We start from the raw sequence: 14,806 nt of genomic DNA, 5'->3' as shown, positions 1-14,806 counted from the left end.
GTTGTGATCCACACAATCAAAGGCTTTAGCGTAGTCAATGAAGCAGAAAGAGACGTTTTTCTGGAATTCTCTTGCTTTCTCCATGATCCAGCGAATGTTGGCGATTTAATCTCTAGTTCCTCTGCCTCTTCAAAACCCAGCTTGTACTTCCAGTAGTTCTCAGTTCACATAGTGCTGAAGCCTAGCTTGTAGAATTTTGAGCATAACCTTGCTGGCATGTGAAATGAGCGTAATTGTATGGTAGTTTGAACACTCTTTGGTATTGCCCTTCTTTGGAATTGGAATGTAAACTGACCTTTTCCAGTCTTGTGGCCACTGCTAAGTGTTCCAAATTTGTTGGCATATTGAGTGCACTTTAACAGCATCATCTTTTAGGATTTTAAATAGCTCAGCTGGAATACTGTCATCTCCGCTAGCTTTGTTGTTAGTAATGCTTCCTAAGGCCCACTTGAGTTCACTCTCTAGGATGTCCGGCTCAAGTTCAGTGACCGCACTATCATGGCTATTAGGGATATTCAGATCTTTCCTGTATTCTTTCCACCGCTTCTTAATCTCATCTGCTTCTGTTAGGTCCCTGCTTTCTTTGTCCTTTATCATGCCCATCTTTGCACAAAACGTTCCCTTGATATCTCCGATTTTCTTGAAGAGATCTCTAGTCTTTCCCATTCTGTTGTTTTCCTCGATTTCTTTGCATTGTTCATTTAAGAAGTCCTTCTTGTCTCTCCTTGCTGTTCTCTGGAACTCTGCATTCAGTTGGATATATCTTCCCCTTTCTCCCTTGCTTTTCCCTTCCCTTCTTTCGTGAGCTACTTGTAAAGCCTCATCAGACAGCCACTTGGCTTTCTTGCATTTCTTTTTCTTTGGGATGGATTGAGTTGCTGCCTCCTGAACAATGTTATGGACCTCCATCCATAGTTCCTCAGGCACTCTGTCTATCAGGTCTAATCCCTTAAATCTATTCGTCACCTCCACTGTGTATTCATAAGGGATATAATTTAGGTCATACCTGAATGGTTTAGTGGTTTTCCCTACGTTCTTCAATTTAAGCTGAAATTTTGCAACAAGAAGCTCATGATCTGAGCCACACTCAGCTCCAGGTCTTGTTTTTACTGACTGTATAGAGCTTCTCCAATCAATCTGATTTCGATATTGGCTATCTGGTGCTGTCCATGTGTGGAGTTGCCTCTTGTGCTGTTGGAAAAGAGTGTTTGCTATGATCAGCGTGTTCTCTTGGCAAAACTCTATTAGCCTTCGTCCTGCTTCATTTTGTACACCAAGGCCATGCTTGCCTGTTATCCCAGTGATTTCTTGACCTCCTCCTTTAGCATTCCAATCCCCTATGATGAAAAGGATATCTTTTTTTGGTGTTAGTTCTAGAAGGTGTTGTAGGTCTTCATAGAACCGATCAACCTCAGCTTCTTCAGCCTCAGTGGTTGGGGCATAGACTTGAATGACTGTGATGTTGAATGGTTTGCCTCGGATTTGTACTGAGATCATTCTGTCGTTTTTGAGATTGTACCCCAGTACTGCTTTTCCCACCCTTTTATTGATTATGAGTGCTACTCCATTTCTTCTAAGGGATTCTTGCCCACAGTAGTAGATATAATGGTCACCTGAATTAAATTTACCCATGCCTGTCCATTTTAGTTCGCTGATTCCCAAGATGTCAATGTTCAATCTTGCCATCTCATGTTTGACCACCTCCAGCTTACCTTGATTCATTGACCTTACATTCCAGGTTCCTAAACAATATTGTTCTTTATAGCATCAGACTTTCTGTTCACCACCAGACACATCCACAGCTGAGTGTCCTTTCGACTTTGGCCCAGCCGCTTCACTCTTTCTGGCGCTACTTGGAAATTCCCTCTGCTCTTCCCCAGTAGTATATTGGACACCTTCCGACCTGAGGGGCTCATCTTCCAGCATAATCTCTTTTAGCCTTGTGATACGTTCCATGGGGTTTTCTTGGCAAGGATACTGGAGTGGGTTGCCATTTCCTTCTCCAGTGGACCACATTTTGTCAGAACTCTCTGCCATGACCTGTCCGTCTTGGGTGGCCCTGCACGGCATAGCTTATGGCTTCACTGAGTTACGCAAGCCCCTTCGCCACAACAAGGCAGTGATCCATGAAGGGGCCAGGTAGGGATACATATATATATATATATATATATATATATATATATATATATGGGAAGAGTTGCTCCTTCAGATACTGTGGCCCGAGCCATGAATGGCTTTCTAGGCTAACGCTTTGAACTGGGCCTGGAAACAAACTGGGAGCCACTGAAGATGATACAATACTGGTGTAATCGGATCATAACGCCCAGTTCCAGTCAGTACCCAAGCTGCTATGTTTTGTACCAACTGCAGTAAAAAAAATGTGGCCAGTATAATCGCATCTAGTTTGATCCCAGCTTGTGCTCTTTATTTACTGATTTGGCTTAGATCCAGGATCCTGTGTTGAGGCAGGATAGCCACAGCTGATGCTCTGACAGTTGCACATCTCAGGATGCATTTTTGCCAGTACATTTCTGTTCTTGAACTCTCAGGCAAATGTGGATGTTAAAACAGTCACCTGATTTAAATATGCAACATCTAGTTATGTGTTTTAGGAACCAGCCTTCCCTATATAAATGCCCCCTTGTATTCCTTGCCTGCTCCGTGCACAGACCCTTTGAAGCAGATGTGCTTCAATCCAATTCAAATCTGCAGGTGCCGTCAATCATTCCTTAAGATGCAACATGCTGCAGTAGTCATAGTTCTAATCATGACATAATCGTGTCTTGCCTGCCAAGTGTTATCTCATAATCTCTAGTTTTCTTTATGGCCTCCTGAAGTTGTAAGCCAAACAGCAGACATGAAATACACAAGGAGACTGGATGAATCCATTTTTATAATCAGATGTTAAGCCTTACTTTTTACCAAGATTCTCAGCTCAGCCAGTAAGGAATAAACATTTATTCATCAGTGAGCTGCACAAAAAAAGTTATTTGCTTATCACTGACAGCATGGACTAGTTAAGCCTCTCTGCTGAATGATGTCTTCAAGATTTATGAATAAATATGCCAGGAAATTGCTAAAGAATGTTTCTAGGTATTCTGTTGATTTGTTTTTTGCTTTGTCTAGATTGGATTTCAGGGATGGGGTGGGGGGATATTTCAAACTGATACAGCTATATTGTTCCATATCCAAGGATAACAAAGGAAAATAACCAGGAAGTGGTTAATTCTTGCAGTTTGAGTCCTGCTGACTAGTTTGCATAAAAGAGCAGATAAGGTCATAAAATAGTTCCAAGAATGTACCATATCCGACCACAGGTGGAGCTTCTCATGACTGAATATTCTTCTATATAGAATAAGCGCACTGCACATTGAAGCCTAGATGTCAGGGAGAAGTATTCTAATTCACCCTTCTGCCTGATATACTAGTTTTGTATGTGCGGCACAGTCCAGGGTCAGATTTACCACTTCATCAGCTGTTTTGCAAGCTAAGCTCCAGTGGTCTTGAAACAGCAAAACTCGAACATGCCAGCTCTTTTCAGTCATTCCAAATTAACTCCTGAAGAAGCCAGGAGGCAATTCCCACCCACAGTGTCCCTGTACTTCCAGGCAAGAGCTTCAGGCCTTCATATATTCAGCACAGAGGTGCAAAGAGAGGGCTTCTGTGCATGTTCCACTGAATGCATATAGATGCCTCTGTGTCATCAGGAACACCCTGCATTATCAAAGGTCCTGATGACACACAGGCTTCTAAGCCCATTCAGCAGAACAATATGTTTCGAATTGAGCCCCTCCAGATCTTTGAGAGTCTGAAACCTGCTCAATATGGACATTAGGGCCAAGGCTAACTTGTACAACCCCACTCTTGATCATTTTGTGGTTCTAAAGGGATACCCTCTCCTTCTGTTTCTCTTCTAAACGTTAATGATTTTTTTTGGCAAATCTTTCCCTGAATGAGATCTTGGTTTCATGTTAAAACATAAATTGGATCATAAATAAAGCATTAAACAGTCTCTCTCTCTTTCTTCCCCCGCCCCCTTTGTTTTATATACTCACATTGCACTCTGCTTCCATTCTCTCCTCTGGCATTCTTCTAAACTGGCCAGATATTGAAAGTGACAGGTTTACTGATCTCCTGATACTTTGGAGAGCAGAAGTCTTGTCAATCGTTGCTGGCAGCTCAGAAGAAAGGAGCGACGGTGTCTGCAGAGGCAAAGATAAGATGTCTGTGTTCCCAACAGGGAGATCTAGTTGCTTATACAGAACTTGATTGTAACCTATTACTGCCTAAATTCTTAAAAGCTAGGAAGTAAAGAAAGCAGGTATTATTGAACATCTTTAAGAGTATCTGAAAACAACATTAATAAAATAAACATTTGTTTGTTTTGCTTATCGCCATTTGCCCACACTGCTTTTCTTTCCCCAGGGTCATGCTGATTTTGCTTTTTGTTTGCTTATTAGATCTTACAGAAAACAGCCATGATTCTGTGGAAGCAATGTGAATCTTCTTATGGGTTCTTCCCTATCATTGCATCACTGCAAGATCATAGACTGTATTGCTACAGAACTTAATTCCAATATAAATGTGTTTTTCCCCAGCATGTGATAATCAAGTGTGTCAGTTAATTAAGGGTGCAATCCTATTGCTGCTAGACAGTGGCTAGACAACCATAGGATTTTTCATTTTCTGGGAACTGAGCTTGGAGCCAGCGCTCTGAGGATAGTTCCTAGAAAACAGCCTCCCCGCCACCTCATATGGCATGGCTCGTCCCTGACTCCATGCTCCTAAGAGCAGCTCAGAGTGGGGGGAAAGGCGGCATTCCTGGGGGGGGGAGGCGGAAGCGCTGGTACGATGATTCCTATGCACCATCCGGCCTCTCCCACCCCCACTCCAAGGCACCCTGGCTAGACAGCCGAAATTGGCCATCTAGCCACAAATGCAGGTTGGCCGAAGCCCGAAGGAGAAGTTCCCCTCCATCCTGCATTGGATAGTCAGCTGCCTCCAAGTTCAAAAGTGGCCAACTATCCCCATAGGATTGCACCCTCTGGGTGTGATCCTGTGCATGTTTCGACAGAAAAAAGACCTGGCTAGGGAATGCTGGGAGTTGTAGGACTTTTTCTGTCCAAACATACATAAGATTGTGCCCTAAATTTCTTTTGTTTAAAAATTTTGGCACTTTTTTAGACGCAAATTTGATTGATTGATTGATTGATTAATCGGCTCCTCAAAGTTGCATTTGAAAAAGTGCTACATTGCTAATGAAAAATGACGCCGCAGCCCTGCAATGTAGTTCACCGTTAATATGTAAATATTGCAGTTGGGAGTGAGACAGAGAGATAGGGCTACGGAAACACTGTGATGTACCACAGTGTTAATATGCTGGGATGGGGTTACAACCATCCTGGGTTATGATCTCTCATTTTAGAAAAGACCCTGAAGTTATTCAATGGTGGCTTACAACTTCCTCACAATAGTTTTCAGAGCTACTAGATCTGCACTGGTGTATCCCCCCCCACAAAGAATTGGAGGTATGGCAAGGGGAAACCCCTTTTGAAGGCCAAAGTCAAGGGACAGCCCCAGTTAATGGGGGCTATGTTTTTAATTGAGCCACAGAGCTTTAATTGATTTGAGGTTGTAACCCTAAAGATAACTTATACCTTGAGTACACATGCACAAAACTTTTTACTGTGTCTGACACAGCCATGTGGCTCCAAATGGATCCCAAGTATGCAATTGAGTGATTTCCCCTGTCATGGAGCCTCCATGCCTTTAGATTTAGAATGGATCCCTGTCATCAAAGTACTGCCATGCTGTTGAGCCAATACAAAATTGGAAGTTGTTGCTAGTTTTACTGTTTCTGATTAAAAGCTAACTTTGGTTAATTGGACTGCAGTTAAGGCTGGAAAGGAAGGGAAGGAGGAGTTAGTGGCTGTCTCTTTTGACCATGTTTAAGGGATCAGCAGTGTTACATCTGCCCTTGGCCTAAGCTTTAGGGCTATATGGTGGAGAGCATCTGGCCATGCATCAAAAACAGCTCAGAATATTGCTTATTCGGGTGGTACTTATGCCTACAAGATGCCTACTTGCTTAAAGATTTCCATACTGCATTGAATGTGGACTCCCTTTGTGTTAGTAGGCTATCATGTTTTATTTTATTTTATTTTATTTGCGGGGGAATGGTGGGATGGGGGAAAGATTTGGAAATGCTTGAAACTGTTACTCTGTTTTTAAAATGAGAGTTAAATTCAACATTGTCTTTTGTGGCACCTTCTATCAGAACATCCAAGTGCTAGTTATCAATTAGCACAGTGTTTCAGTTGTTTGCTTCTTCCCTTGGTAGGGAAAAGAATTATAATTACGTTCTCTTCTGAAATGACATTTTTATGAGGAATGACCAGGAGCTGTCATTACGTGGAAGGTATTGGCAAGATTAGGCTGAAGCTTGTTCTTTGGTGTGTTTTTTAAAATTATTATTAAATAGGCTGAATGCCATCTGCTCCAGCAATTTGTAACATTTTTATCAACTTCAGAAAAGGAGGCAGACTATGTGGAGAGAGTGGACAGATTTCCATCCATCTGTGCTTGTATTACAGGATGTCGCTTACACTTTAGATCTGCATAGCTGTGAGCCAAGCTAGATGGCCATCAAGGTCAAAAGGTCGGAGAATCCTGTCAACATGCTCTGTCTCTAATAATATGACAACTGCAAATTGGTGCTTCAGGCATTGCTCGGAGGCCGCCACGTTGGGCCTTGAAGCTGAGCTTTCTATAATATCATTTCAAAGGCAAATGCTAACTTCAAATGCTACAAATTATGAAGCAGAAAACTTAAATCTGTTACAAATGTCTATGTCTAATGTGAGATCCAGTCTTGGGCTGCTTAATACTTCAAAGTCTATGTCAATGCTGAGAAGGTTTTTCTTGTTGTTCCATTAGATCTTTTGAGGAAGAGAGTCTGAGAGGAATAAGTATTGGGAGAAAAGGGGAGGGGCATTAAATATTATGAAAAATAAAATCAACCACTTCCCAGTCAGAGCCTTTCACTGAAAATAATTCAGTTATTGAAGGCAAAAGTGATCATTTTCAAACTTGTTTATCCCCTCATCTTGTGCTTTTGTACGGTACATTTGGTGTCATATAGTCAGGTGTGCTATGCTTCTGGCATCATCTTCTAAGTATTGTTTTTCTCTTGGTTTTGAACAGTGCCTATCAGATTGTTGTTGAAGAGCTACATCCTCATCGAACCAAACGAGAAACAGGTGCAATGGATTGCTACCAGATACCCATCATGTATCAAAATGCTCTGAGTGGAGGCTCGCCATATTATTTTGCTGCAGAATTGCCACCTGGTAATCTTCCTGAACCAGCCCCTTTCACAGTTGGTGACAATAGGACTTACCAAGGCTTCTGGAACCCACCTTTGGCTCCTCGGAAGGGGTATAATATCTACTTCCAAGCCATGAGCAGTGTTGAGAAGGTAGGCACCTACCAGGTTTTTCTTCTGAAACAGATCAGATGTATTGCTGCTGATTATTTGGACTATCAGACCAAGGTCATGGTCAGTAGAGATGTTTCATGGCACACAAAGCTGGCTTTTATATCAGAAGCATTAGGATTTTGACTTTTTTTCTTTCACACAGCAGCCTCCCTGCACACATGTCCATAGTAAACAACTCTTGATCCCTCAACCCGTTTCAAGAAATGCTTGCTGAGCAGCATGGCAAGCATGGAAACTTGTCAGAGGGTAAGATAGAGTGATGTCAAATTAGCACATATATATTTAGAACGCAATCCTATGGCCACTAGACACTGTCTAAAGGACCATAGGATTTTTGGGTTTCTGGGAACCGAGGTCGGAGCCAGGGCTCCGAATGCAGTTCCCATAAGCCTTGGTCCCATCCCCCGTCCCCATAGCCAGCATGGTTCTCTCTGCACTGGCTATGTCTCCACGCTCAGAAACAGAGCACGGAGACAGCAAAAAGAAGATGGTCCCGGGGGAGGGGAGGAGACATCGGGAGATGCTTTATGCAGCTTCCTGTGCACCACATGGCCTCCTTCCCTCCTCAAAGCTGTGGCTAGACAGCCTAAATCGACTGTCTAGCCAAAAAAGCAGGGTGGCCAGAGCACAGAGGTGGGGATCACCTCCTTGCTCCAGCTGCCCTGCACTGGATACTTGGCAGCCTCCGACTTTGGAGGCTGCGGACTACCTCAATAGGATTGCACCCTAAAAGCATCATTATCCCACCTTTCCTCCAAGCAACTTCAAGACTGCTAACAACAATAAAATAAAAAATAACAATATGAATACAAAAACTACAAAAGAATTGAAAATAGCAGAGCTTAAAACAATGGTCATAAAGTGCCCAATAAAGCAGTTAAAAGAGTTTCTAGACCTAGACGCGTGTCTGGAGGTGGCCCAAGACATTTTAGTGCCTGGTGTAGGACAGCCTTTCCCGACCTACTGCCTTCCATATGTTTTGGATGACAAAACATTCCTGACCATTGGCCATGCTGTTTTGGGAAATGAAGTCCAAAACATCTGGAAATCACCAGGTTGGGGGAGGCTGGTGAAGAAAATGCAAATGGCACAACACCTGTGGTAGGTGAATAATGTAATCTGAATTGACAATTTGCTTCCCTTTAGTTGTATTCCAAAAACTGCCACCAGAGTGAGGTCATCTCACCTTGTCTGATGCATTCTGGATTTTGGCCTGAATTGTTTGGTTTTGATACTATATGAATTCTTGCTCAGGTTTCCTTTTTCAACCTATATGTTTCTGTGCCATTCATATTCCACAGTTTTTCTTACAGAAAATTTTACTATTTGAAAATGTAATAAGTCTTTGAGCAATACTTCTAGTGAAATAATTTTAGCCATGTTATCATTCTGTATTTCCAAGAAAATGATCCTCATCCTACCTACTGTTCTCAGTGCCCCTATAGTTCTGAAGATTAAATTGGTTCAGGATAAACAAAATCCAGGTTGCTCAGCAGGCTAATAAGACATTAGCAATTTCTCAAGACCTTGCACACCAAACATGAGATTAAAAAAAAAAGTTTTAAAAAGCCACTTATTGTGAAGTAATTCCCACACCCACGGTATATTTGTGAAAAGCCTCAGTACACAAGTTCAAAATCGCTTGACTGCTGTGCTGGTACTGAAGGTATGGCTGCAGATCGCCATTGCTATTTCCTCACTGTTTGATATCTTGACGCCATTGAGTACTGCTTCTATTTCAGTATGCATATTGATAGAGAACAAAGCAACAGGAAGTTAAATACTGCAGGCAGCCCTAGGTGTGAAAATCAACATGACTTGATAAACCCCATGCTGCTTGCCACTGAATCATTTTCCCGTATAAACTGAAATATGAGATGGGAAAAGGAGGAAACGGCATTCAGAACAGTTGCTGGGATATTTGAAACTTAAATTTAAGAATTAAGTATAGCCTTGTATGAGATCTCGGTCTCCTGGTTATTGTGTCCCAGTAGCAGATGTCTGGGGCAAGATGAGGGAGAGAGGAGGGATTTAGGGGAGATTGCTACTAGATAGATAGGCTCAGGAAGGTTAAACTGCTTTCAAAAGAAACTGAAGTGATTTCTACCCTGCCATTTGGATTTCTGCTGTTGTTAGTAATGAAGAGATCATAGCTATTGATAACTTCGCTATTGAGTCTTTAGAATGAAGTCTTGCCAAGTGTCTATAATTATAAGAATTAGCTGTTCATCGTAGCAAGATGTGGAAAATGTCATAGCTTGTGGAACTGTATGCTACAACAGCTATAGAGTTAACATTTTCCTGATGAGAGAAGTATGTGTGTGTGTTTGAGTGTATGTTAAAATGAATGATTGCAGAAAATAGTGTTGCTTTCTGATAGAGGGGAAATATAATACCAAGTTAGCCTATACGTTCAATAAATCTGGGAGACCTATGTACCAATATAAAAGAGCAGTTCTACAGAATCCTATCCAGATGGTACATGGCCATCCTTCAACCTAACTTTAAACCTGGGATAGAAGTTAGGAACTTTCTTCCACATCTGGTGGGACGGTGAAATTGTCCCACCAGATGTGGAAGAAACGTTTGGCTTGATACGTTAGACCTGATCAATCGTAGCACAGTCAGGCACCCTCCTTCCTATAGATCCAGCCTACATTTTGCAGCTTTTGACATTTGAGGGGTGATACTAAAGTCATGATCCATCCTCCTATCTTATTTACTGTTGGCAGCTAAGCCTGAGTTAGCTAAAAAGTGGCGTTTCTTCTACCTTCCCCCCACCATTCTTCAATAGTTTAGCATATCATGGACTTTTCTCATTGCTGAAAAGATTATGTACCAAATTGAAGTCGGTGTGGGCAGAATGTCACCAGATGCCTTTCTGCTTACCTGGAGTCCATTCACTGAGTATGCTAGATATCTTGATAGATCCAGTAGTATGGCCTGAAAAATGTAAAATTATATACATAAATTAAAGGCTTGTCATTTTATTCCCTTGCTTAGCTCTGCAGCTTACTTTCACTATAAAAAATCATAATATATGTGAGTAGGGTGAATTAAACTAACTTTTGCAGAATTTCCCAAGCAATCTCTCGCTAATGCACATTACTGATGCTTCTAATGAGGCTGGATAATTGAGGCATAAACTAATTGAATTTTTCTCCAAATTTTCTTCTTAATAGGAGACCAAAACTCAGTGTGTTCGAATTGCTACCAAAGGTAAGAGGTTTTCCCGCTCTCAATAAGAGGGCTTTTACATGTTGCTTTGGAGCTAATTAAATGTGGTGTTTCTGTTGCTGGGAATTTGTACTTGGAACTCAGTTAAAGTGCCAGTAAAATGTTTGGCTTCTGCTTGATGTCTTAACATATGGCAGGGTGCAGTCTCCTCAGGGTGGGGTGGGGGGTTGTTTTATGGCAGAGGGGAGAGGAAGGCTTGCTTACCGGTGAAAAGAAAACAAGTGGCATGAATAAGCACGTTTTTGAGAAAACAAGGGAAGTTCATTTCAATTGCTTTTGGGCTGATAGGTTCCAGTTCTTGTGATGAACTTGAGAATTAGAGAAGGATAAGCATGACTTGTAGAGTAAGAAGTCCCAGTTCTTTAAGGTAACTGGACACTAGAGCAGGTGTGAGCAACTTGTGGACCCTCCAGATATTTTGGCCTATAACTCCCATCATCCTTTTCCATTGGCTGTGCTGGCTAGGGCTGATGGGAGTTGAAGGCCAAACATCTGGAGGGCCACAAGTTGCCCATCCCTGCACTAGAGAAACAGGCCTGCAGTAGTGGTAACATGACAATTAGTGATGTTTCACTGCAATCCTGGTCCCACCATAATTATATCTTATGGACAGTAGTCAAATTTATTTGTTGTTTGGACTGATTATGTGGCCCTTTCTTAAAACTTAGAGAACAGAAAACTAAGCTACACGTGGATAGCCATAACACAGACTGATTGGGAAAAAGGCTGGATTTTCCCTCCAGAGATGGGAATAGATAGCTGGTTGCCAGGTGAAATTATATTTCCCCCTGCAAAACATCTTAATCTTAAAAAGTTGCATCTTTAAATAAGAACTTGGAGTTCATTATACTGGTCTCCTGCTTGATGTCTACAGCATTCATTACTCATTAATTCAAGCCCTATTTACACACTACTCATGTGTAGGCCCTTACTGTGTTGAAGCAGGACTGGGGCCATGCTTTTAGCCCTTCTCCTGATATTGTGTGTCCATCCCTGCAAAGGAAACACAACGCATGAGGAACTCTTCACATGTAGAGGTTCCATGTGATCAGGACACTCCCACAACCAGGTATTCTGGTTATGCTGAGCTGCGTGTTGCACTGAGGTTCCTTTACAAACACCCATGCTCAATGTGTGGATGTCCGAGGATAAACACACAACATTGGGGATGGGGCTGAAATTATGATCCTGTTCATTATGCTAAGGCCCTACATGCGAGTAGTGCGTCAGTCTGTCATTAGACTTAGATGCTAAGTTGAGGCAGAGTAAAGAAGGAAGAGCATTATAAATAATCAAATTATGGGAAGTATCTATTACTGTCCAGCCACTGGTGGGGCTGGCCACTGATTCTGGTCTGCGTGCAGCCAGCCCTGCTACTTCCAGTCTGCAAACGGCCCTTACTGCTTGCAGAACTACTGTTTAGTGGTTCCAGAGGCAAGCCCCCAAATGAGCCGAAACCCGCATTTCTGGAAGGGGGCTGGTCAGCAAAGCTTCCTTCTGGCCTGCCCCCACCCAGAAACGAGCACTTCCGCTTGTTTGGGGGCTTGCTTTTAGAACCGCTAAAGTGCGGTTCCGCTAGTGGTAGAGGCCGCTTGTGGACTGGAAGGGGCAGGGCGGGCCACGTGCGGACCAGAATCGGGGGCCAGCTCCATCAGCAGCTGGGCAGTGTTGGATTCCACCCATTATTTGGCACAGCTTGGTGTGCACCCATTATGCGTATTTGTCAATACACTCAGGAAAAGCACAAAATATTGCTTTTCCCAGATTCACTAACAAAGATGGGGAAGATTTCTAGAATAAATGCTTCAGGGAAGATGAACTGTGTGTGCAACCACTGTGTTCCATCTCCTTTCCAATTATTTTTTTAAACTTACTTTAATTTAAGAAATGTACTTAAGCCATTTTTTTGTATTCCCTGCAACAATCCTGTGTGAAAAATCAATATTTATTTATTTATTTATTTATTTATTTATTTATTTCATTTCTATACCGCCCAATAGCCGAAGCTCTCTGGGCGGTTCACAAAAATTAAAACCAAACAGCACACAATAAAACAATTTAAAATATATAGAACATTAAAACCACAATATAACAATACAACCACAATAAAACCTAGCAGCAGTGCAGGAGTTTAAAATACAAATTTTTAAAACAGCAAAGCTAAAAGTTTAGAAAGCTAAAATGCTAAAATGCCTGGGAAAATAAAAAGGTCTTCCTTCACCTGGAGCTGAAAGGAATACAATGTAGGTGCCAGGCGAACCTCACTAGGGAGCTCATTCCAGAGCCGGGGTGCCACAGCAGAAAAAGCCCTCCTCCTAGTAGCCACCCGCCTCACTTCCTTTGGCAGGGGCTCATGGAGAAGGGCCGCTGACGATGATCTTAAGGTCCGGGCATATTATATTATATAGTATTATGAATATTAACTCCTATTGCAGATGAAGGGCTGTTTCTGATAAGACATTTGAACCAGAAAATTCTCAGCTCACAGCCCACTATGCTACACCAGCTCCGATTCGGTCAATGTATACATTTGAAGCACTGTCTGCCCCAAATTAGCATTTTAAAGGCTTTTTTTTCCGAAGTCTTGAAAATAAAAGGCACTCATCATATTGGACCTTTTATTGTAAAACCTTAAACTTATAAAGAAAGAACCTTTACTGAAGAGCTTTCCAGAGACAGATGTGAAATAGCAACATGTTGCCACCTCTGCTTTCTCTTGTTGAATTTAAAAATTTTCAGATAAAATTAAAATATCATTCCCCTCTGAGTAGTTTATGATGGGGCACATTGATCAGTATAAAATAGCCATAATTCAAAGTGCAGGTTGAGGCTGAATATGTTCCCCGTTTGTTAACAACAACACTATCTGACAGGTCTGCTAAACCTTTCAATACATCAATTCATAGTGAAAAGTACTTTTTAAAACATTATTTGTGAAACCTGCCAAAGGGATTTGGTTTTCTTGTATAGCTGATGCTGCAGTGTGTTGCAACTGCTTCTGCAGGGAGAATCTGGCATGTATTTAATTTGAGAGGTGCTGGTGTGGGAGCCTATAGCCCATTTGTTGATAGCATGCTGCCTTTGGCAATTCAAGGCCCCTTTACATGACCACCAATGGCAAATTTTAAATTACTTAATACCTTTGGGGCTTGGAACATTGCCCAGAGTGGGAAATATGAAATCAAATTATTCCGATAAGCACGTTACATAATCACAAGCAATAAAAAGCAAGGATCCAAAATCATTCTGCAGGCTACTTTGGCAGCTCTCCCAAATCCTACCATAGTCTTGTTCCCTTCTTTTACAAAATTTACAAGCCTGTCCATCAGCCAAAGTTGAGCTCCTTAATGTTTCCTGATTGCATGATATTTTAAGGATGGTTACATATGAACACAGAAGGCTTTAGAGATTTTTTTGTGAAATTCTTGGTAGAGTCTGAATTCATTTTCTGCCCAAAGGACAAGAAATAGGCAATAATGTTAACTGCAGTTTCAATGATGTATCTGTTTTTGAGGGAAGAGCACCTTACATGATACTATAGATGGCATAGTTTCCTATGTGGAGCCAGCAGTGGTGTGATGGGAGCAACAGAATCCAGACCAGGTCATGTCACACACGCTGCAAGGTGTTGTCAAGAAATGAAGCATATAGAAAATATTACACATGTTTACATTTACACCTTTGTACTTTTACAATGGAGTTTTATCCCAGGGTTGCCACATATTTTTATTTATTTAGCAAATGTATTTGTATCCCAGGGTTACCACGAGTGTGATGAGAAAACCACACGTTTATCCCTTGCCTTGGGTTTCTCTCTCTGCCTCTCCCCATTTGGGTTTTTGTTTTTGGTAGGAGCAGGGTGGGGGAATAAGTTGGTTTTGATGTGGTTTTGATGTGGCTTAGGATTGAGCTGGGAGTTACAATTTTAAGAGTGGAGAGTAGTGGGGGAGGTATGGTGCTGGGAATAGGAAGACTATGACAGGGGATGGGAGATGAGTCATTTGAGGCTTATCCACTTTTCCAGTCTTCTTCCCAAACAGTTATTCCCTGGTTGCTCTGGTAGTAATGCTC

General features: G+C 41.9%; 1 protein-coding gene across 2 annotated transcripts in view; it reads left to right on the top strand.

The window, feature by feature from the left end:
- Positions 1–14,806, top strand: part of PTPRK (protein tyrosine phosphatase receptor type K) — a 516,066-nt gene that overhangs the window by 402,278 nt on the left and 98,982 nt on the right. For both annotated transcript variants that reach the window (XM_084827484.1, XM_084827485.1), the window contains exons 12-13: positions 7,204–7,477; positions 10,681–10,717. In XM_084827484.1, the coding sequence (XP_084683610.1) occupies positions 7,204–7,477; positions 10,681–10,717 (311 nt within the window). The remainder of the gene's footprint in view (positions 1–7,203; positions 7,478–10,680; positions 10,718–14,806) is intronic.

This window comes from Heloderma suspectum, chromosome 1, assembly GCF_057233095.1.
Source record: "Heloderma suspectum isolate Gila_16-S chromosome 1, 16-S_ref, whole genome shotgun sequence".
Taxonomy (NCBI): Eukaryota; Metazoa; Chordata; class Lepidosauria; order Squamata; family Helodermatidae; genus Heloderma; species Heloderma suspectum.
This window is presented reverse-complemented; position numbering and strand designations above follow the sequence as displayed.